We start from the raw sequence: 24416 nt of genomic DNA on the forward strand, positions 1-24416 counted from the left end.
TCCTTGGGTTTCATCGGCGACGACGGTAGCCGACAACTTATCCGTCCGTCTGTTCCCCACGCAAGCTCTCCACGAGCTGAGGAAGGATACGATAACGGATTTTGTTATACTTCGTCTTTACCCGCCTTTGATACGAAACACGATCTACAACGGAGGTGACACGCCAGCAGTATCGGGTGTCGCGTTTCCTCTCTCTCTCGTGCACGACAAATTTCGAGGGTATCGTCGAGCGCAGATCAAACACCATGGCATGCAAGATTGTCACTTAATCGATCGCCTCGAATTGGTCCCGTCAGCGTCGCAAGAAAATGCAAAAATATATCATATACCACTTTCAATACAAGATTTTTTTCTTACACAATATTTTATTTCTCGTATATGTATATATGTGTGTGTGTGTGTGTGTATATTTTCTCTATCTTCATATAACTTTTATATAAATTTCTCATAACGAGATCTTATTCTTACTTGTGCACTACTTAGAAACGAGTGTCGACGGCGACAATTTCAGCGGAAGGTCGTCGTTATCAGAGCGGGCGAACGCGAGCCCGCGAGAACCGATACGACAGTTTCGTTCGGATAGCATGCTATTACCGAGATAATCCCCGGACTAGTCCGGACAGCAAACATGATTACATTATTACGGATATTACAACGATTTGTGCGGCAGCTCGTGGCCCAGGGAGATAAAAACGGTAAGTTCCGACCGCGGAAATACCATCCTGTCGGTGGAAATGCACACGCGACACATTTTCGCAGCGAACTGCTTCATGGAAAGAAGCGGAGAAGAAGAGACGAGAGAAACGAGGGAGAAATGGGACGGAGAAAGTGAGAGAGAAATATAAAGAGAGGGAGAAGCGGGGTCGCTGGTTAATCCAAGTCTGATGTATGACAGAGGCTGAGGCTGCCATTTGCCGACTGTCACCCTCGCCACTCCTGCTCCTCCGTCTTCTAACACCATCATCGTGGAAATGACAAGCGTCGGAAAGTAGAGAGATAATGAGAACAGCCCGGAGGGGACGAGGAAGGCGCGCGATACATCGGATCATCGGGGTACTTAAAAAAGTCTGCGGAAGCAGCCGGGACACCTTGTGGAGTCCGATCGGCACGTTCGCCCCTTCGTTCCATCTGTCGGCCGGACGTGGTTTAATATTTTACCGTCGTAAAGCCGCCACGCGCGAAATACTCGATAAATCCGTTTACGACGACTCTTGGACGCGTATTGCGATGTATTACGGTTCGGGCATGTGAGAGATGTGTAGAAATAAGAAAGTACAGACACACATCATTCTTTCTCTGTTCTCTGGCCGCGCGGCCATTATTTTACGGTAACTCCTCGACGTACGGCTCCGCCGCATTTCGACACTTCGTCTCGTTGATGTGCAACGTTGATGTGTGAGCGACATGCGTTTACGGTTGCGCGGAATAGTGGCATAAGTCGGTAATGACGAGTCTCGTATGCCTCGGGCGGCACTACATTCAACGGAACTTTCACACGACCATAAAATTTGGAGCACTCTTCCTCGGAACCGTAGAGGCAGCTACAATATGTTGCGCGATATGTACATTGGCTGGTTTTTCTTCCGGATACTTTAACGAAAAGACAATGTTTGCCGAGAGTTTGATGAAAGAGTACGACTTTTGTCACTGTTTCGCTCAACGAGTCGCGATCGAGAGAGGAGAAATGAAGAGAAAGAAAGAAGAGTGAGAGAGACGGTGTGGATTACGCGAGTGACGCGTGGCTGCTCTGCTATGCGTGTTCACGCAACGTCGCATCAACGTCCGTGCGAGCTGTCTGTCGATTATTCCGAGTGCACGGAATTACTTACGGCGTCCGATCGATAACTAGAGAGAGATCTCTTTTTACGTGTTCACATTGCGTTGCACGGAGGCCGCAGTCACGGCTTTCGGCGACGCGCACTCGTTTCGTTAATGAGACGTGGTGCGCCTTTTGGAGCTAATTAGCGGAGATTATGTATGATGAATCGATATCCGATTTCCGTTTCTGCGATTCGCTCTCTCTTCTGTAACGATATGATAAGAGTGTATTTCTATTCCTAGGGCGGGCTCCGTGTTCCGTCGTGGACCGGTAAAGAACTACTATTTGCAGCGAGGCGCTTTGCATGTAAATTACAGCGAAGCATTAGGAAATAACATCGGTACTACTTAGCAAAGAACGTGTAACTTGAATTGCATGCAGTATAACAAGCTACCTCGAAAGAACGTCAGCAACGTGTGCAAGCTACTACAAATATTTAGACTGACGATGATGACATCGCGGAAGTTTAGAGAGAAGCGGCAAAGTTCACCTTGGAATCCTCCAATGGGATTCCGATTCTCGTTGTACTGTTATGTAAGAAATTTACGAATGATAATCCGAGTTTCATCTTGTCTGTCGTTTTATTCGAGAGAAACTATAAGAAATCAGTCTCTCAGTCAGTCAACGTTCGATCGAATTTTGAAAATTCAAAATTTGTTCACGCCTCAATAGAATTTTGCATACAACAAAAAGATTTTTTTGGATTTAATACAATTTCTTTAATCGAAACAAATTTGTCTTTTTGTAATAAGGTAAAAAAATTATGTTTGATTAAACAAACAGAATTTTTTGGTTTCTCAAGCAATAAGTATCTTTACGATAAATAACATTTCTTTTCCATTTTCATTCAAACATTACAATAATTGTCACAAGCGATAAATTATTTAGAAGTAACACTATGTTGGAAAAATATTAAAGAACTTTCTTTTTCTGTGGAATAATATTTTACATACAGGGTGTCCTAGTATGAGGAGAACCTAAATATCTTAGGGGCCTAAATATAGGGACCTTAAAAAAATAAAAAAAGACCATAAAAAATTTTCCCTTTCACGGCATCTTTATTTCGAAATCTTTTAAACTATATTCTAAACATTTCTCATATTATTAAAAACCAAAAAGAAAATATTTAGGCGTTCTCCTTATGCTTGAACATCCTTATAATGAAATCATTTTTTTTATTGAAAACAAAATGCTATTTCCTCTGAATAATACAATTTTTCCCATCAAACAACATAGTTTACTCTAGTGAGGCAACAACATTTTTATTCAAACAAAACGATATTTAATATTGAGTTATGTTGTTTATATTAAACAGATGCAAATCAAACAAACACTTATACAAAAACCAAAAAAATCTTTTTCTCCTGTATTGACAATTGCAAATTACTTTTAAATTGAAAGCCCAGCAACCGACAATGTGGCGATCATTTATGATCTTGTTTTCATAAAATTCCACGACAATCATACATCATAGACGTATAATACGAATAAAGATCAATTATTTGCTGATTTGTGCGGTAGAAGTAAGAAGATGTTTAAGAAGTGCTGACGAAGTCATTTAGTACGATTACACATCACGTATGCACAACGGAACACGAAGATTAAATAAGATTACATCAATCAATTCGTGAAAAAATTATCTTTGAGATACCTTCTAAGGCAGTATTCGCAGCCGAAAGTGTTTAGCATTGTTTCACGACGACAGTGTAAGTACGCTGGTAGTAACACATCTCTTTGTTAAGTCGCTTCGTCTCTTAAGTATGGTTTAGAAAGTTTATTTGCTGCATCAAATACACCTTCTAAATCGGACGACTTCTGGCACGCTTCTAACCCGTTATCGATTTTTTATACTCATGCAGCAGCTGTAATATTACAATAATAATTGCGATATTAACACCAATTTACCAGCTTCTAGTCGTGACTTGTGCGTCATTACGAGCTCGCGATCGTTAATCGCCGATCATCGATATCGGTGCGCGGATCCCGCCGCGCTCTGTGACGTGTTTCAGCAACTTTTTTCTCTTTCACGTGTCAAAGCGTTTATTTTTTTTTATATCTTTCGTGTATCACAACTCTACTCTCTACTCTACTCTAAATAAATACGTTCCATTCAACTAACAAGGTCGTATATCTCAACTCATTCCGTACGACATGTATATTATGAACGTGGTTAGCGCTACGCTAATGACAAACTGTACACCGTTTCTCGATAAATGGAGCGCATTTTGGCTTTGCGCCCCGGTCAGCTAATTACCTGAGATTGTTGCCCCTGGATCTTCTCATGCCACGTGGCGGATGTCGCGGTGGCGGCGTGCACCTGCAGTCACAGTGCATCACACACAGCGCGACGCTGGTCGCGAGAGTCACTACGAAAGGAGCCGCGAATAAGTGCATGATGATTGCGACCTGTGCCTCGCGATTATAGTTCGCCATCACTATGCTACCGTTCACCCGGCTGTAATAGCAGGGAAACTTCGCGCCCTCGTAACCCATCTCGCGGGTGAAGTTCTCACAATTGACCGTCGGCGGATATCCGCAGCCCTTGATGTTCACTAGGAGCGCCGCCTCGACGTCCCCCGGGGAGGACACTGCTCAACAAGAGATTTTTTTTACATAGCAAATATTAGCGTCCAGTGGAATTTGAATTTTTATGCTCGTCGGATACACATGCAATCTGCGATATTGATCTACCCAGCTGAAATGGATTCCAATTTTTCTTCCATTTCCCAGATTCTACATTCTATTTTGCAGTTACAAGCAACGGTAGAGAGAGAGAGAGAGAGAGGGGGATAAAAAGGGAGGGAAAAGAAAGAATAGAAATATGAAATACTCGTTACGTTCTTGAATTTGATGGATTACGTCCATTACGTCTTGAATTTTATGCACATATCAATGACGCGTATCATATGAATCACCGGCCGGCCGTCCGGTAATTTCGCACATTTTCGCAAGGCGGAAAGCACGTTTTACCAAATTCAAATTTTCACCTCTCTCGTCCTCTCATCTTCCTTCCCGTGGATCGTACTTTAATCTCGGCCTTCACGTGAGACCGTTCTTCACGCATTCGTCTTAACCGCCCGCGCGCGCGAAATGTTGTCGGCCGAATACAAAAGCAATCTCTTTATCGTGGGGAATTTCACAGCGGGCTGTGGCGCGCGAGAAATAGAAAAGGCTCGGAAAGAGGCGGGGAAAAACCGGCGAGGGGAATACCGCGTGATTAATGAACCCTACCGGTAGTGACAGCGCCCGGAGCGGCCGTGGCGGCGTTCGCAGTGGCATTCTTGCCGGTGGCAGTCTCGTTCCTCGTGTTCCTGCCCTTGCTCCACGGCGTGTACGTGACGTATATGTGGGTGCACCTGTACACGTCACTGGTGCATCCCTCGCGGCACGAGCTCCATGTGCAGTTCAAAAGGCCGGTGAGCTCCTCGCGCCGGCTGGTGGTGCAAATGACCGGATCCGGCGAGAAGTCCGCCGCCAGGGTGCTGATGGCCGGGTCGACGTAGAGCGGCATCAGGAAGAGGAGCGCCGCGCCGCCGGAAGTCGCGACGAAGGCCAGCGCTGACGTGGCGTAGAAATTAAGCCGCTGACGGCAGGTACGCCGTGGCGGTCGGCGCCGCGCTGCGCCGAGCCCGAGCTCCAACAGCTTGCGACGACGTAGCTCTCGCTCGTGGAAGTCGTTGCCGCCGNCGTGGAAGTCGTTGCCGCCGCCGCCGCCGCCGCCACCGCCACCGCCGCCGCCACCGCCGCTGTTTCGACGCTGATGCCGATCGTGATCGCACTGGCACTGGCTGCAACACGGCTCCAGCAGCAGTTCGGAGCTGCTTCCGCGCATCAAGACGGCTGTCGAGTCGGGGACGACGACGCTATGCGAAGCTTCCTCTCCGGCTTCCCCGGGTGGCGATGCTGGCTGCTGCTGCTGCTCGACGCTCGATTCTGCGACGACTCATCGAGCGCGCCGATCTACCGGCAGCTGATCATCGCTTTCTCACAGAGCGCGCCTGGGCTCTCGTGGGCCGTTGCTTTGATCCTGTCAGGATCAACTGTCGAGCAGAGACGCAGAGTCGTCGACCATCGTCTGCTTCGAGTCGACGAACCGTCCGGCGGGTGAGCTGGGATCAGGTGTGCGCGATCGCGTCTTTGCCTAGGAGGCATCGAGCGGGGCCGTTTTCCTCGGCTCGCCGAACAACACGGCGTCCTGTCGAAGGACTCGTTGAACCGTACCGAGGGATACGATACTGGAGATGTAATTTTGGATGATGACGAACTTCGCGACGGCCCGAATATTCAGTGGACGATGCTCCGTGATCGTTTGATCGACGGGCGCTCTATTGTCGTGAGCTTCCTTTTGGCGAGCCGAAGAACGCGAGCGACGATCTCGCGATCGATAGGCCGCGCTTCGATATCCTGAGCCTCCGAGCACGCCTTCCCGCGGTGTACCAAGCTCGACATATTACGAGCGAGCGGATCGGCGAAATTCGATTGCCGCGCTACATCCGCATCTTCTTCGACGAGTGGGTCCTTGGAAACCGCGCGTCGCGATAGATAGGCCACGTACCAGCTGCTCGAGAGTCTCACCTCTCTCTCTCCCCCTCTCTGGAGAGAGAGAGAAAGTGAGTCTCGGCTCCTTCACTTTCCAGCCGTGGACAGGCCCTGCCTTATCGCTTATACATAACGACCTTGGTACGCCTAAGGTTCTTTCAGATTATCAAATTGAGCCGATCGATCCCGACCTTTCAGACGCCGCGGTTTCGTGGGAAATCGCGCATTTCGACGGTAGGCCGCGTGTGAAGGGGAAGATATCACTCGGAGGCTCGCGGCCCTCGCGTTAGGAAACCGTACGAGTGTGTGTTAGTCCGTTGATCCCAAGTTAGGCCTGCTATTCGTCCTCCTCTTCTTCCTCTTCTTGCATCAGTGAAGCGCACGTTGCGCTATTTAAACGACGGATTCGAGGAGCCGAGCGAGCTGGATATCTCGCGATTTGTAAACTTATGACGAACGGTGCGCGACTGTACTCTTCTTCTTCTTCGTATTCCCCGTGTATCAGTATTCCTCGCGAGAGCGTTACGACCGACCGATTATCCTACAGGAAGCTACAATCGTCAACGATATACGTATGTATATATATATATATAAATATATATATATATATGTATATCCGCCACTAATGAAAGCGCTTACTCATCCGAACGATGCCGACGATGCCGCCGCATCGCTCGCAATCAACAGTGGTCAGCGCACTCGACAACCTGTCACAAGTAATAGCAGATCGGTCCGTCCGGTAGCGAGAGAGCAAGCCGACGTATCCTCGTGGGCCGCGCGAAAGCCTCCACCTTGAAGCTCCCTCCTCTGTCGTGGTTGAACGCGAGATCTACAGTTGGCTCCGAAGGAGCGTTCGCGCGGAAAACTCTCTCTCGGCGGAGATCCCGTCCACTCAACCGATCGCCGCGCAGCGGTACGGACGATCGGCACTCCGAACTTCCGGTCGCACGCGACTCTCCGTCGCGAATCGATCGACCCGCCGCCGTTGATCCTTACCGAAGTGCATGGGACACGCACCGGCCCCGCCGTGATCTCGCGGCGGACTCCGCTGGATCCTCGGATACAGCCTCGCGAAGCGCCTCCTCTCCTCTCTTCTCTCTCGCGTCGTCCGAGCACTCGCGCGTACCTGACGAGAGCACCGTCCTCCGCCTTGCCGGATCGCGGGTTAAAGCGTGACTATTCGACTACCTCGGCGAAGAGTCCTCGACGGGACAGAGCCGTGGTCCGAAGCGACAGGGCGGGGTTCCAGGCGCGCATGAGCGACGGGTATAACCCCCTCGCCCTCGTACCCCGTTGTGCCACCCCCGCGATGCGTTCTCCTTGTTTACGCTCCCGTCTGTCTCGCCTTGCCTGCCACCGCTCCTCTGTACGGGGTGTACCGCGAGTGATATTTCACCGCAGCGATTGCAATTCATCCGTTTCTCCGGACAGCTTCTTCCGCTTTGTATTTTAACGGTGCGTGTAGACACCGCCCGGGATTTAGCCAGCCAGTAATTGCGCCGCTCCTTCAAGTGTCGGGCCTCGGGAATAAATCCCGCCGTGGGGACTCGGAATCGATACCTCTTCGACGAGAAAATGTCGAGAGAGGACACGTCGGAATGTATTTCCACAATTTCAGATATATGTGTATATAAATGATTCAACGTAACTAAGTTTCTCAAAATGGTATTCTCTCAACGTAGTGGTTTTAACGGCTGAGAGTTTCATTACTCACCCGTATGTAATTCGTAAGGAACTCTTTATCTTCGGTCATCTTAAGCTCGAGGAATATCGGTAGCTCGGCGCGAAGTTATCTCGAGGGAAACGTCGCTCCAAGTAATCGATGAAAATCTGCCTTCTGTAACATTACTCGATAGATCTGGGACACTGTATACACATCACGCTCAACGGGTACATCAGCGCGCGTTCTCCCGCCCTGCCTCCCTCGCACCCTCCATTATCATCTTTTAATTGCGTCCTATAATGAAGCCAATTTTTTGCTCGGAGTCTCAGCTGGTCCGCGTCACAGTGTGTAGATAGATAATAACTTCGGTCCCTTTCAAGACCGTGTCACGGGCGGAAATGAAACGTTCTTGACAATCAAGTTCGCAGAAGTGAAGCGGCTCAAGCCGAAAAACAAAACGGTAAACTGAAAGAGAGACGTAATATCGATTTTTAATGTTTCAAAAGCTGTCACGAGGGAATAAAGAGAAACGGCCGAGCTCTACCGCGGAGTAATCACTCCATCTTAGGCGCGAGAGAGTCACGGACGAAGCATTCCCTTAAATTACCGAAGAGCGTTAACGCTGAATGCAAAAGTAAGATGAAAAATCTCGTTTATCTCGGTTTGTTCACTGTACCGTCGCCATTTATCTCCAGACGGTCTCCTCTTTCTCCGTTAAAGATCCCTCGCAAGTAGGAGCCTCGGTATACTCCTCGGTCAGCCTTAAGGTAGACTTTATTGCGCGCCGTGCGATGTTATACACTCATAGTTTTCGAGATCGTCGCCGAGACAGCCGGGGAGACAATCTACCTTCCTCCAGAGGGTCGTCCTGATTGTTACGTGTGTCACGACACAGAGCTATACACGATTCCCGCGAGACTCTATGCGCGGGCCTAACGACCGCGCGGGGTTACGACCAAGTCGCGGCGTTACCGATCCGTCCTAGATCACCGGCTACGACCCTAATTCGCCATCTTAAATCGCGATACGAATGCCCGATATGTAGACGACCGACCGGGAATTTATTAACGTTAGGTGCTTTTCTCCTAGATTACGATCGCGCCTGTGATCACGGTTAAATGCGCGCTCACGACTTTCGTGATTTAGGCGACAGACCGGAAACATCAGGTCACACCTATCGACGCCCACGGCTCCGAAAAAAAAAAAACGTTTTCGGGTCATCGCACCTGTCGAAGCTCATACCAGCGAATCTCGTATCTGCATTCACCTGTATATCATATGATGCGGCTTTTTTCTATGTTTCCAAGTTTAGTAACGTGGCAAATTAATTCCATGTAAATATTGTACAATTTCATATCATGTAGCACATTATTTATCATATAATGAAGAAGTTTTTGATTAAATAAGTAGCGTCTTTTTTTGAAGTAAATATGGCATGTAATGTCTTAATCAGAATACGATTAGCATCAAGTTTAAGATACCTGAATGCACACGTGAGCTGTGTTCATTTTTGCAAATCGAGGACATTGGTTCGCTCCAGAAAAGTCATTTTATTGACGAGATATTCTTAAGATAATCTTAAGAACAAACCGATATCTCCGAGAAACAAGAGAAGTCTCAACAAATATTCTTTATCCATAAAAATCTGTCGATATAATACTTTAAAAATACAAATTCTATTAACTACGAACTAATATATTTTGAATAATATTTCTTCGATATTTCAATTGTGCGAACAAATTATCGCAGTAAAATATGAAGAGTCCGGGTAAAAAGAGATCATACATGAAATTGACCCATATATGATTATATACTCGTATAATCATATATGTCCACAACGAAAAAATACTATTGTTTACAAATTGTATGCAAATAAAATCGAAGTAAATGCTTCTGGCTGTGCTTTTGACAGCACATGATATCAACATTTAATTAAATGACATAACCTCATTTTTTTCATATAAACATATATGATCATATATGTAACCACGTATATGGGCAAAATTCATATATCATTTTTTTTTCATATAGACATATATGATCATATATGTAATCACGTACATAAGCAAAATTCATATATGATTTTATATAATTATATATAATCATATATAACCCTTTCTCCTGGGAGGAAAGAAAAACAGATCAAACGAATTACATTAATACAGATTGAATTGTCCATTGAAGGACTGATTCGTTATGTCAAATTCGCAGATGATAATCAGATGTTGAATACTTGCGACTGTGTATGAAGTTGATATTAACAGCGCAGAGTAATCAAGCCAATTCCATCGCGTATTGCGATCTCGTTACCAGCTATTCGAAACATCGCGACGAACTCGGGCCTTTTACAGGTGGCGGCGTCTGTCGGCCGCAGTGCAAATCAATATTCTTAACATCCAATCACACTACGTCGCTACTTTCACATTCAAATGCTACTCTTGTTTCTCAGCGTTCCGCGAAATATATTATCTTATTAAAGAACATCGATTACATACACAATCGTTACACAACACTTCAATTGCATTCTAATGCAACTGCTACCTTTCTTTTAGTGATATCCGGCGTCGCAAACGTGGCAGCGTTGCACGTTAAGTAGCCCCACCAATTGCCGTGCGTTGCAGCGGCCTCAGCCAATCCCCGTCATCGTAGCTGGCGTCCCGGCATGCATCGCGCCGGTGTGGTAGGAGAGAAGCCGGAGTGAAGCGTCGTTGCTGCGCGCTTCGTCGTTCTTTCCGCCATTGGACGTCGTAGTGAACGAACGCTCGGAGCGGGCGACTGAACGGAAGAGAAAGTGCAACGTTGGAACTCTCACAGTTTCGCGTGCTCTTCACTCGGGACGCGTTCTTCGGAAAGGGACTGAGCAACGACGATGGCCGGAACGGAGACATCGAACGTGAAATCGGAACCACCGAATGCGCCCGCCGAGAACAGCAATGAGAATCAGCGCGGTGAGCGAAACCCACCGGGCGGCGGACCTCGCGGACCTCGCGGCCGAAAAGGAGGCACTCGCTTTTCAGGCGGTCGCGGCGGAATGGGCGGAGGCGGCGGCGGTGGTGGCGGTGGAGGCGGCGGAGGCAGAAATGAAGCGGTAATTATCCCCCTTTAGAATTTTTGAGAGATCGAGAAATCTTTATCGAGGTAGAGAGAGGAGATGACGAAATAGCGCTTGGCAACGCCGCGCTATGTAGACGAGATAAAACGCAGTTCTGTAAATCGGCTGCGTGCGGAGTTCAGCCTCTCGGGCTGTTCCGAGATTCTTGAGGAAACGTTTCTCACGGAAATTTCAGCGAATATGGAGAATTTGTAGTATAATTTGCGGTAGAATTCGTCGCAGATGTGTGTATGCGCGATAAGAAACACGTGAGAAGTTTCCCCACTTACATTTTGGAATAGACTTGAAAGAGACAGCGATTATACAAATATCCTGTTGTAGTTATAAACATGCAAACAAATTTGCGATTTTTCTGATATAAAATTAATAAAGTTAATAAATAAATGTAGAAATCTGTATGATTCACCTAAGAAAGCTTACATCCGTTGGAATTTGATTCACGGTATTCTCGTAATAAGTAATCTTTTATATATGTGTAATTTTGCATAAAAAATATTGAGGTCAATGTTCGCTGTTGAATATGTAAATATTAAGTATTTGGCGAGATATGAGTCATTTTCAATTCGTTCCCAATATGGGGCTAGTAAGTACAAAATGGCGTGCTAGCATTTAAAATGGCGTCCTGGATTTCTAAATTCCCGCGTTGCATGTCTCCAAGAAAACGTCTGGGCAGACATGTGGTCTGTTCTTTATAGCTGCACTGCTGAACTGGTGCAATAAGTTAAAGTGAGACAAGTATATGTTTTCTCACTTTAACTTATTGCACTAGTTCAGCAGTGCAGCTATAAAGAACGAACCGACTATTTAGCGCTATCGCGTCATTCTATTTCTATTGCTCTTTATATGTGCAACAAAGATAGAATGGCGCGATAGCTAAATAGTGTCTCCTCGAATTGTTAATTGTTACTCCTTGAGTTATTAATTACTTTTTGTCAAATCCCCGAAGCCACGCTTGTTTGATGAATCATTATCTGCGAGTGCCAAATAATAATAATGCAGGGGAATAAAAAAATAACAATTTCATATAGGAAACATGGTTGATTAATTATGTAATCACTGTGTGCTGACAATTGAAATACAAAACTATTAAAAATAAAAATTAAAAATAAAAATCCTCGAATGCACCTCAAATCGGGAGATATATTGTTATTAAAATCGAACGCATTTAATAAATACTGTATTTGGTTGTAATATTATTTTTGTAATTATATTAATTTATATGTTACATCAAACGATATCAATGTATACAGAGTGTCCTAGAACTCATTGGACAAATTTCATGAGTGCGAATTGAGTAAAAAAGTTTTGTACTGTTTTGCAAACAACATGCAAAATTATGAGTTACTAATTGCTGAAGTAATAAATTACTGAAGAATTGTGAAATAATAAATAATTACTGAATAATACTGAAAATGCCCATGTGTATGTCAGGGATTTGATCAAATCTCCATTTTTATCATCTCCCTGCGACATATACACGGAAAAAAATTAGTCATAAATCAAGAATAGATATTCTCATATATAAGCGAGAATGCTGTAATCTTCTTAGGAAATATTTAGTTTTGAATTGAATTCAAGTAATACTTGCATCAATATAAAAACTTGATAGGTTTTTAAAGAATCTTTAGGCTCTGTGCACAATAGAGCATGCATTAGGAATAAGAATAAATATTAAATATTGGGAGTAGGAATTGTAAGAATGATTTTTACAGAACGGAATAAAATGAATAGCTATATGACAATTTCTATATTAATATCTTGCATTTCATATTTTCCATTGTATTTAATCACATCATTCCTCATTCTTATTCATAATATTTAACATTTTTTCTTAATATATTTCCATTGTATGCAGGCCTATAATAAAAAAATATATAAAATATCGCAAAACATACAGGATGATAACAACTAAGCACTAAAAATTATTATGATTTTACAGATGAAAATGAATGATTCCATGGATGGAGGCATGGATAACCCTATGCCGGAAGGCATAGGTGGAATGGGTGGTGGAATGGGAGGTGGGATGGGTGGTGGAATGGGAGGTGGAATGGGAGGTGGAATGGGAGGTGGTATGGGAATGGGTCGCGGCGGAATGCGCGGTGGTGGAAGAGGTGGACGTGGCGGCGGCGACAGAAATATGGGCGATAGAAATAGATCGCAAGATGTAAGTTCACGCTTTATATTCGTTGGACAAATTCTTAATTACCTCAGCAAAAGTGTAACAGCTATTTGAACTGTGTGTTTATTTTAGGACCGACTGATGGAACGTATCATGGCTATCAGTGGACCTACTCATGAGCTTCCACCTCAAGAAGTGACAGAGAAGAAATTTAGCGGCAGAAATCGCTTATACATTGGCAACTTGACAAATGATGTTACAGAAGAAGAGATACAGACAATGTTCCGCAAATATGGAGAAATATCTGAGCTGTTTGTTAACAAAGAGAAGAGTTTTGCCTTCCTCAGGATGGTAATCACAGATTATTTATAAGTCGTTTTAAGAATGAACGAAGCTTGAATGAATGAATAATGCAACATATGATTATAATAATTACCGGTTGATGTAAAATGATAAAAACTTTGGCTGTTTATAGAATGATGTCATTGCTATTATAAAAATATTATACATTTTCCAGTAACACGTTAAGACATGATAAATTTTTTCTATCTAGGATTATAGAATAAATGCTGAAAAAGCAAAGCACGAATTAGATGGTACGATGCGCAAAGGTCGTGCGTTGAAGGTACGTTTCGCCCCTCACTCATCAACAATCAAGGTGAAAAATCTTACACCTTGGATATCCAACGAGCTTCTTGAAAAGTCCTTTGGTGTATTCGGTGAAATCGAACGTGCAATTGTCATTGTTGACGATAGAGGTAAAAGCACTGGCGAAGGAGTAGTCGAATATTGCCGAAAGCCGTCTGCTCAGCTAGCTTTGAGGAAATGTACAGAAGGCTGCTATTTCCTCACGGCGTAAGTTATTAGTATTTTGCTAAAAATAAATTTTACAATTTTTATCAAATCCCCGAAGCCACGCTTGTTTGATGAATCATTATCTGCGAGTGCCAAATAATAATAATGTAGGGGAATAAAAAAATAACAGTTTCATATAGGAAACATGGTTGATTAATTATGTAATCACTGTGTGCTGACAATTGAAATATAAAACTATTAAAAATAAAAATGTTGATATTAACGTAAAAACCGACAAGATAAATCGGCAGTTGAATATTTTCGCGTTTTATTATTACAGTTCGCTTCGGCCAGTGGTTGTGGAACCATTCGAGCAACAAGATGACGTGGACGGTTATCCCGACAAAAATCTACCTCGCAAAAATCCGGAATTCTTTAAAGCCCGTGATATTGGTCCACGATTCGCACAATTGGGTAGCTTCGAGCACGAGTATGGTACACGATGGAAACAATTGCATGAATTATACAAACAAAAGGAAGAAGCGCTCAAGCGAGAAATGGCGATGGAAGAAGAAAAACTCGAAGCCCAAATGGAATTCGCCAGATACGAACATGAGACGGAACTTTTGAGAGAACGTATGTATCTTAATATTACTAAGTAAAATGTGTTATTCTTTATAGTTATATAAATGATCATTTCATTACAGAATTACGTATGCGTGAAGCGGATCGCGAAAGACAAAAGAGAGAATGGGAAATGAAGGAGCGACAAGCCGAAGAACAAAGAACTCGCGAAGAAGAATTGAGACGGCGTCAGCAGGAGGAAATGGCAATACGCATTAGGAGACAAGAGGAGGAGTTGCATAGACGTCAACAGGAAAACAATTTGTTTATGCAGGTTCGTTGAGTGACAAGATTATTATTATTATTATTATTATTTTAATTAATGTCCTACATTTCTTTCTTGGAAAATTAAACAGGTTCATTATGGTTTATAAGTAATATATATAAATGTTTTATATTTCAGGAACAAGCAATACGCAGTACCAGTGGCGGTATTGGCGGTGGAAAAAATTACGAGTCTGTTAGTAACAATGATCGTGATGGATATGGTCAACCTGACGGTAAGAGAATAAAAAATGATGCATGTTTATTTACATTGTTTTTATATCGAACAATAGATTAGAGATAGATTTTTTATTAATATCAGTTTCATTTATCTATACATTATTACATATACATTAGTATATAAAATACTGGCTATAATTATAGCCCAGTGCAAATGTCGGAATAATGGCTGCATTCAGCAGAAAAAGCAATTTAGCAAGAGTTTCCCGGTTGCATTGCCGGCAGCTTTGCAATTATTGTAAGGCTTTCATCTTACGACAGCAGAAAAAGTATTTACTTAAACTGGTATTCATAATCGGATCTTACTTTTAAGACCGTCTTAAGTTAATCTTCAGGTGTTTCGTAGTTATTGAAATGGGTTGTACAGCATCTGAAGATAAACTAAAGACGGTTCTAAATTTAAGATCCGACTATAAACACCGGCCTTAGTAAGTACTTTTTCTGCTAAATATAGCCACTTGTATATAATTTAATTCATAACTTGCTTCTTCAGCATCATTTATTTTTATGTTCCGTGTTGTAATAACGTCTTTGTTTTATTTATTACAGGTGGAAGCGGCTTGCCAGTGGTAACGTATCCCTTTTGTTCGTTATATTTTCTTTATAATTTCAATTATATATAGAAACATTAAGTTCTTTCTCACATCAGTTGACTTTTCTTTCTATGGATTTCCCTTTTTTTTCTTTTTACGCGTTATAATATCGTGATATACTCTCGTGTGACTTATACAAACTTCATTCGTTGCAATAGATGACATATTGCATCGTGCATGATAAAATGCACTTTTATGTGGTGTATACACGGAAAAAAATTTAGTCTTAAATCGATGATAGATATTTTCATATAAAAACAAGAATATTCTAATTTTGTTAGAAAATTTTTAGTGATTGAATTTGTATCGGTGCAAGTATTACTTGCATTTAATTCAAAAATAGAAATCTTCTAAAAATATAATATTCTTGCTTATATGTGAGAATATCTGTTATTGATTCAAGGGTTCGGAGTAGTCGCCGCGGTCATATTGGATTCGTGACGTGATAGGCGAGAAACGACACATTGAAGAATATTGCGTGCCATAAAAATATTAGGATAAAACACTTGAGATCGCTTGAAGACAATTATGAAAGTAGACCGAAAATTCTTTTCCCTCCTAATAATCAATAATGAGCCATAAAAGGTACGTGGAACAAGGCCTTATTCATGTAGGAAAACACACGGTTTCAGTTGTTGAAAGGATTGGAAAATATGCTCCTACGTATAAAATTCCAAGCTGGTTTTGGTTTTTATCAATTTTTACGGGTTTAATAAGTATGTCACAAATCGCACTTGCACAATAAGCAAATAATAAAGAAATGACACGCAACACAAAATTTTGTTGGCAACACATCACTCTTCGCACATGTAAGTGAGGTCTAGCAAGCGCTAGAAATGCTTCGTTTCTCTTTCTTTTTCTTCCTTTTTTCGGACCCGAAAAACATATGAAGAAACAGAAACGCTTCAAAGCATTTGTAATGCTTGCTGGATGCGTTCTAATAGTTCATCCTTTTATCGTTTTGAACAGTGTCGCTACTATCAACACGGAATTCTTGGCTTATTACTTCCGGAGCTTTAAAACTATTTTTTTTCTCTGTGTAACATCACAAAGTTATACGAGGTTAGGTTGATAAATCTTAGTATTATCCCCAGTTGAGCATGTTCTTCAAAATAAGCAGAGTTCTAATGCCTGCAAAATTGGCCAGTTCTTTTTATCCTTCAAATTATTCTCCAAACATGAAAACTAGTTTCTAATAGTTTAACATATGGAGTGATCAATGCTGTGCATATAGGATATGTTTGGACAAAGAAAGGCGGCACTTTAGTATTATATGGAGTGTCAGCAACCCACTGACTACTATGATTAAAATGATATCCCTACTGGCATTATCGTATCTATGAACGTGAACATGTATAAGTGGTTACGTAATTACTTCTGCCATATCTATCTGACACATTCTTCCGACAGAACATACTAAGGTATGCTTTCGTTATGCATCTAATTTTAAGACACATGAATGTTCGAATTCATTTGATCGACTATTCTTATGATGCGAAATCTCTTCAGAAATTTCAATACCAATGGCTGCATACTCAAAGAATTTATGCTCAAACCTCTGATTTTATCACTATATATCAACGAACGTGCGCAATATTATGATGTGATATCTAAATTTATATTAATTTATATTAAATTTATATTACATTTATAATATTGGGGAAAAACTAGTAAACTGATAGAAACATCTATTCTCCATCCATTTCTCTGCTGAAAATACTGAAGTCAAAAATAGCGACGATAATGATCACCATTAATCGACTAATTAATATTAGCAATTCGTACATATTAGACATATTAGACACGGTCATCTTTAGGTGATATGTTTGATCTTGACAAAGTGGCTTATAAAGCGTTTCCCTACAATAGTGTGTTACACATCTCTGAACTCTTCATTGCTTATCTCGTGAAAAATGACCCAAAAATATAACTGCCACCGTTGGTCTCTCCATATGTTTTGCAGGCAGGAGACTCTGTAATCTCTCATTCTGTAGTAACATTAAGATAAATTTTGCTCACTATGGAACTTGATTGTTCATAATTTTGTGTACAGCGTGCTCTCTGTACATATCAGTTTCTCGTGCCACCTGTGATAAATTATGAACAGAACACGCAACGGACAATTCGCGAGTCGTATAGTTCCATAGTTACTCGAGATATCTGTCGACCAAGGAATGCCCAACCAGACACTTGTCCAACTGCAAAAATAATTATCTTTAAGAAATGCATATAAAAGAAGGTCCTTTAGGGAAACTTAATCCTCGCAGGTACTTCGCGGAACCTTCGACTAAATCAATCTGAAATTTTGTTTATCCACCTTGAAGTCCTCGTAGGTCTTTTGGAATATGCATTTGAAGCACACTACTCTCGGGAAGTGCGGGGGGGGGGGGGACTGTTTATACACATTTTAATGGGTATNAGGGATATTTTTTACACATACATAGTTCTTACTTGCACGATACGCAATACATTCCTAAAGCCCGAGCATTACTGGAAAAATAGCTTGCTTAGAGACCTTGATCACGCCTCTTTGCTGCTGTGCGTTGTGCTCGGTGTTTTAGAATTTTGCGAAAGCTTTGATAAAGCGACAATTAGACGATTAAGCGATGAAAGTTGTCATATGTACAATATACGTAATTATTTCTAACTAACTCGTTGAACCGGCGTTCATCGCACGTGAAAGTGGATTAACCGTCTTCATTTTGGGACAGTCTACTTATATGATATCTACTTATGTGATAATATGATAATGCGTTTTACAGGTCTCTTACCACTCTGATTATTCACGAGGTCAACTCGTTCGCAAATTCTACCTAATACATACATACATACATACATATATATATATATATATATATGTATACACCACACAGTTGTGTCGATGTCATACTGTGTGCGTGCTGGGACTGGGTAATAGTTTTCACAAGGATTCTATTTAAGCCAAAGATTGATATACGTGTACAAACAAGCTTTTGTACACAGACCGACATTAATCTCGTAACATTTATTAGACCTATGTTTACTAGAAATTTTCAATCATACTTGTGCACGAGCGATTTCTATCTGTTACCGTACGACGTACAAGGCGAGATAGACATTTTAATTTAATTTGCGGGACCTCTGGGACATATGAACGTTACATTTTATTAGCAAAACGGCAATAATTTCCACACGATGATCAGTATTTATCTTCCTCGGTTATACTTCAACTCTCCCGAGTGTAAAGCTCAGAAATTGCTGGCACAGTGCTGCGAGCAGTTGCATTCATTGCTACGCTCGAAGTGCGATTTTGAGGCGCTTACGCTTCCACAAAGCGGGAGTCGCGATTTGGAAGAGAAATTACGAGAAGCTAAAATTCTAAAGTGTCGCACAGTGAACGGTCTGATTCTGGTCTGGACATGCATACGTAACGGGACTGCTGCCTATCTGTCTGCGTTGGGCATTTACTTGGTCTTGTAACATTTAATCGATATCGCCGAACATATATCCGCTACCGACATTATATATATCGATAAACTATTTACCCTTTGTTACTTTGGCGCGTGAATTGCTCTCACGCAGTTCACTGCCATGATCGCACAAAACAGCAAATCTAACATTGTGTTTTCCCCTTTCTTTTCTATGTGATTTGACGAAAATTGACGATGACCTGTGTGCTGCTGTCAAACATGGATGGTCGCCCTGAACCGTGCGAAAATGCATTATGCTACATCCGAAAACTGCGAATCGCGCGTAACCAAACTCTCGACCTCTCCCCGTACGATTCGCAATTCTTCGCGTAATGTCATGTAGGACCCGAAATCCTTTATGGATGCATACAACAATATGGACCGCGGTAATCGAGGGGGTTATAACGATGATCGCGGACAGATAATGGATTTGATGGACATGAGGGTAGACATGGGTAACATGGGTGGTGGTGGTGGTAGTCGCGGAGGTAGTGGTGGTGGCAGCGGACGTTGGCAAGGAAATGACCGTAATCGCCCAGATGATTATCCTAACAAACGACGACGATATTAAATGCGATACACAATGTGGGAATATCTTTCGTTAATTCCTCCGATATATATATATTTATATATATATATATATATATATACACTCTGTTCGCATTGCGTCCTTCATTCACTCCTCGCCTTCATCACATCACGTCACTTGATCAGATCACTTTCTTGATCAAAGAGGAAAAGGAGTAATCGAAAGAAAGAGAGAGAGAGAGAGAGAAAGAGAGAGAGAGGTGCGAATATGCCTCATGAAAAAGAACGTAATCGATATTTATATATCGAATTGTGTAACTTGATTGTGAAAGCAAAATAGTATATTCGACATAGGCGTAATATGGGATTTTGACATACCCGAGTCCTTGGTCTTCGGCCGATTTCTCTGTACGTTGCCGATCGCAATTATTGGTTCTACATTCATCAATATTAACGCCATCGGTTTATACGTTGTAGAAATTTGTTTTGAGTTACTTGCTGTTTTTACTCACTCGTTTGATTGATGTGAAATATCATTAATTAAATAGTAACATTTAATCTATATCTTATTTCGGACGCAATCCATCTTGCAGTTCTGCATCTTTAATGAAATTTGAAGAATCGTACCGTAAAGTAAATATGAGATTTATGAACTATCGAGTAGAGACCCAAAGGGTCTTGCTTAAAGTGTACGTTTGAAATAATTTATTTTAAAACTTTTAAAAATACTTTTTTTTTCCTCTTTGCGTTTCTCTTTATCGCGTAAATGAAATATTATGTTTAAGTTGTTCATTCTATAATTATACGAGTCCGTTTAATTAGCTTCTCTCGCCTATGAATCTAGATTATACTTTTGTCACGCATTATTATTTTGTATCTCTTACCTATATTATAAAGGAAAATATGGTAGCATATAAATGACAAAACGCGCGCGTCATGACTGAAGTGAACGTGAACGTTTGCATGTAAGATTTGTACACTTGCTTAAACATTGGCAATTAGTACCGTCAATGTATAGGTGTTCCGAGTATGGTGTCTGAAAATCATGAGAAGGTATATGAAATTTTGTTATTTCTTAAATATTCACAAAGTAATTATTTTAATGTAAGGTATACACATATATACATATATATACACACTTAATACTATATCTGCAATTATAATATTTAATACTTTGTGAAGACTCTTAATTAACAGAAACGTAATTTCATCAATAAAGATATATACATATATACATACATATGATGAAAACTTATATTTTATATGCTCTAATACATACATATATATATATATGTATAATATATATTATTTTGTCTTCTACAAATAGCGAATATAGCTGATTAAATCTTGAAATGAAAATCCACGTCTTTTGCTATTATATAAAAACATTTGATGATCATCATTCTGCTTTCAGTTCAACAGTTTTCTATATGTCCTACATAAGAAAGGTTGGCCATGTACAAAATTATATGCAGAAGAAACTTAGCGAACTTATTTGCAGATGATCTACGATTATACGTATATTTTTCTTCCAAAAGGTCCACAAGTAATTGTACGATGCAAATAACAATCGAAAAAAGCTATGTCATATTTTTTATAATTATATTATACATATAATTCTTATAGGATTCGTAAGCAAAAAATTATATCTTGTGGATTTGAATAGTAGAGAGAACGATTCTCACACACAAGTTACGTATCGGGATCAATGTTGTGATTTTCTTTCAGTATCGGTGAAACGAGATACCGCTGCCGTAGTAATAAGTTAACGGGTTCAATATATCAGATTCCGTGTCGTATTCGTTAGCTTTAGCTTTGGTGTTACTGCTATTGGAAGAAAATCACGACATTAAACCAATACATTACTGATACGTATGAATCGTTATCAAAGTTTAATGTATAAAACATGGGTGGAAAAATACTTCGTACTACATATTAGCTAACATTTTCTCCACAGCAAACTTTCTGATAAGACATAGGTCATCTGATACTGGGATTACAAAAATCTCAGTGGGAACCCTCAATTAAATTTGTGTACCTGAATTATTATAATTTGATTAATGCGTTCCAAGTGTATAGTTTACGCTATGAGTATGAATAGCTTTATCTTTTCAGAACTTAGATATGATATTATAGAATATTTAGGGTTCTAGTCAAAGGGTCTTGTGCCAATAGAATGCTTTTTTTCTATTATTCATAAAATACAGCAATTTCGTACATTGCTCCGACTCTTCGAGGATCGTTATGAACAATAGGGAAACAGCATTTTCTATCTTGAAGAAGTCTCCTACGTTCCAGTGCTTACAATAGTGACATAATATTTAGAACTGAACATAATTAATCAAGAGTCTTTTAATGGAGAAGAGACTGCAATCACAAGATAGGCTTACTTACTCGAAACTGCTAATCTCAATGAACTACCTGTTGACGAGGTGAGTAGATTTTGTAAAACTCTGTTATTATGCGTAATCTTATTTTAATCTTTGGGTGGGACGTTGAGCATTAGCAAATATTACAAAGTGATCGTTCATCGACCACTCATTGTGAATTGCATTTTGCCGATATTCCTTTATTCTCGGTGATTTTTCGTGTAACATTAATGTATCACGAACTGACTGAAGATTACTTTGTAACGTTTGCTTACGAGAAATCTTATTGATCTTACTGATACGATCGGTTGAAATATATTGTGAGGTTACTAACGTGCAATTAATACTATTCAGATGACTTTTCGTTTCGTAAGTGCTTTTGTCCTCGAGACTCGCTTGAGAAAAGATATACATTTTTAATATCTTCAAATATGTGTGACATGATAAGGTACTATATATACTGGAATATAAATAAAAATGTAAAAAAAAGTAATATTTAATATTATCTAAAGTATGAAAAATGATAATATTATAATATAAAATTACAATCTCTCTATTCTAAATAATTATACGATGAATTAAGCGCTTATCAGCCTGGACCGTGTATCTTTTCACCTACGACAACCGCAATATCTGAACGCGTGCTTTTAACAAAAGGTTGTCGAGGTCTAGCTATTGAAATCTGGGCTGTAATATGGATAATCAATTAGGTAAGGAGTTAAGAAATTCTTATTATAGATCACTTTTAAGTTGATGACGAGAGGAATGCTTGCGAGGATTCATTCGTACGAGTTCGGACGGATGGCCTTATGTATAATTACAAAAAGCAATTGTTAGAAATAGAAAACGTTATCTATAAAAGACCTTACAATAAGGAAAAATATTTTCATCGCGCGGGGATATTGTGTCTCGTATAAATGAAACATCCAAATGTGACTGTAATATACGCGTCAATTTCTGCGGTATGTGGTGCGGTATGTGGTGCAGCTTCGTATATAACTTAAAGAAATAAGACGATAGAATATATTTTTCTAACACAATGCGACGTTATATATTAAAAATATATAACGAGAGGTTACAATGCATTAGAAATGCGAAACTGTGTTTCAGATAAAAAATATAAAAATTGCTAAGACAAATTAGTAATTCAAACTAAATTCAAAATATACTAGATATTTAGTAATTTTTTTTGTGTGTAATTTACAGTATCATTTAAGATGACCAATGGTTATGCGCTATTAGTCGCATAGCGACTGATTATCCTAAATGCATAAATGCTCATATCTTTTCATGAAATGCATAATGTTCGTAATTTATTCATAAATATGTTCGTAATCTGATATATTTTTCAGCATATTGGAATATTTGACCATTTATTATCTAAAATTATATTTTGCTGCGATTTCCATACCGACTGTTAATTATCCCAATAAATATGTTATATAATTGTGCTGTGTGTATATATGCATATACAGGATATCCCTGTAGTCATATAAGTACTCATATAAGGAGAATACGTAAATCTCTTTTTATTTTTAACACGTTGACTGCCAACTACGAAATATCTCGTAGGTTGTTTATTTTCCCAGGACGCCAACTACGAGTTATTTCGTCGCTTCATTACTTGATTAAATCAAATTGGCTTCTTAGACCAGAATCGTGAAAAATTTCGTTGCAGTCAACGTGTTAATGATATAAAAAAATGTTTGAAGCCCAATTTAAGTCGTTTCGAAAGAAGAATATTGTGGAAGAAAAATTTTTTACGATCATTTTTCCTATTTTTTTTAAGATCCACATATTTAAGTATTCCCTTTATGCTGTGCGACCTTATCTTTACCTGTATATTCATATATATACGTATAAAAAAAAATATATATGCATATGTTCTTTTACGGAATCGTGATAAAACCATAAAATTATAAATCTATCAAAAGCATCTATATTATATTAGTAATCTGTTTAATTATGTTTCGCCGTTGTATATGTCGCATAAAAAATTAGATTATTATGCCCATATTAAATTGTTAATATGAAAACAATTAAAACTATTATCAACTTACCAAACGATATATGCACTTCACGTACGTGGATGTCCAATTTTTTTTAGATCAGAGTCAACTAAAAGCGATTTTTTTGATGATCATATATTTATATTATGTTATATGCTTTCAGATCAGACCAGCAGCTGGTTGAACGCAAACAGAAATAATCGGAAATTATACAGGTATTTTCTGATTTTTGATAAAATATATATCTATTGTTTGTTTAAAATTAATCTGCTGTATAGTGTGTCAAAATA

The 24416-nt window shown here is 40.3% G+C and overlaps 2 protein-coding genes and 1 long non-coding RNA gene across 7 annotated transcripts in view; 1 reads left to right on the forward strand and 2 right to left on the reverse strand.

The window, feature by feature from the left end:
• Positions 1 to 377: 377 nt before the first annotated feature.
• On the reverse strand, positions 378 to 5537 carry LOC106751831 (protein tipE; the record flags this gene model as incomplete). The annotated part of the gene is made up of 4 exons (XM_014633024.1): positions 378 to 2024; positions 3471 to 3681; positions 4074 to 4407; positions 5051 to 5537. Coding segments are annotated over 3 exons (849 nt in total), but the record flags the coding sequence as incomplete, so codon positions are not given.
• A 29-nt stretch (positions 5538 to 5566) lies between these two features.
• LOC106751922 lies at positions 5567 to 9883 on the reverse strand. The gene is made up of 3 exons (XR_001375106.1): positions 8073 to 9883; positions 6998 to 7920; positions 5567 to 6909 (listed from the first exon to the last, which is right to left on the reverse strand). It is a non-coding gene; the product is annotated as an uncharacterized LOC106751922 (long non-coding RNA).
• Positions 9884 to 10735: 852 nt separating this feature from the next.
• Positions 10736 to 24416, forward strand: part of LOC106751866 (protein no-on-transient A-like) — a 15628-nt gene continuing 1947 nt past the window's right edge. Inside the window, exons 1-10 of one of the 5 annotated variants that reach the window (XM_014633086.1) lie at positions 10736 to 11109; positions 13073 to 13142; positions 13179 to 13300; positions 13388 to 13606; positions 13809 to 14110; positions 14391 to 14686; positions 14758 to 14948; positions 15078 to 15174; positions 15728 to 15747; positions 19564 to 20008. In XM_014633086.1, coding sequence (XP_014488572.1) covers positions 10891 to 11109; positions 13073 to 13142; positions 13179 to 13300; positions 13388 to 13606; positions 13809 to 14110; positions 14391 to 14686; positions 14758 to 14948; positions 15078 to 15174; positions 15728 to 15747; positions 19564 to 19791 — 1764 coding nt within the window. In that variant the 5' untranslated portion in view covers positions 10736 to 10890 and the 3' untranslated portion in view covers positions 19792 to 20008. Of the gene's footprint in view, positions 11110 to 11348; positions 11382 to 13072; positions 13301 to 13387; positions 13607 to 13808; positions 14111 to 14390; positions 14687 to 14757; positions 14949 to 15077; positions 15175 to 15727; positions 15748 to 19563; positions 20009 to 24289; positions 24342 to 24416 lie in introns of those variants that run through there. The other 4 variants (XM_014633087.1, XR_001375101.1, XM_014633084.1 and 1 more) reach the window with 4 other exon arrangements.

Source organism: Dinoponera quadriceps, unplaced genomic scaffold, assembly GCF_001313825.1.
Source record: "Dinoponera quadriceps isolate SergipeBrazil2010 unplaced genomic scaffold, ASM131382v1 scaffold316, whole genome shotgun sequence".
Taxonomy (NCBI): domain Eukaryota; kingdom Metazoa; phylum Arthropoda; class Insecta; order Hymenoptera; family Formicidae; genus Dinoponera; species Dinoponera quadriceps.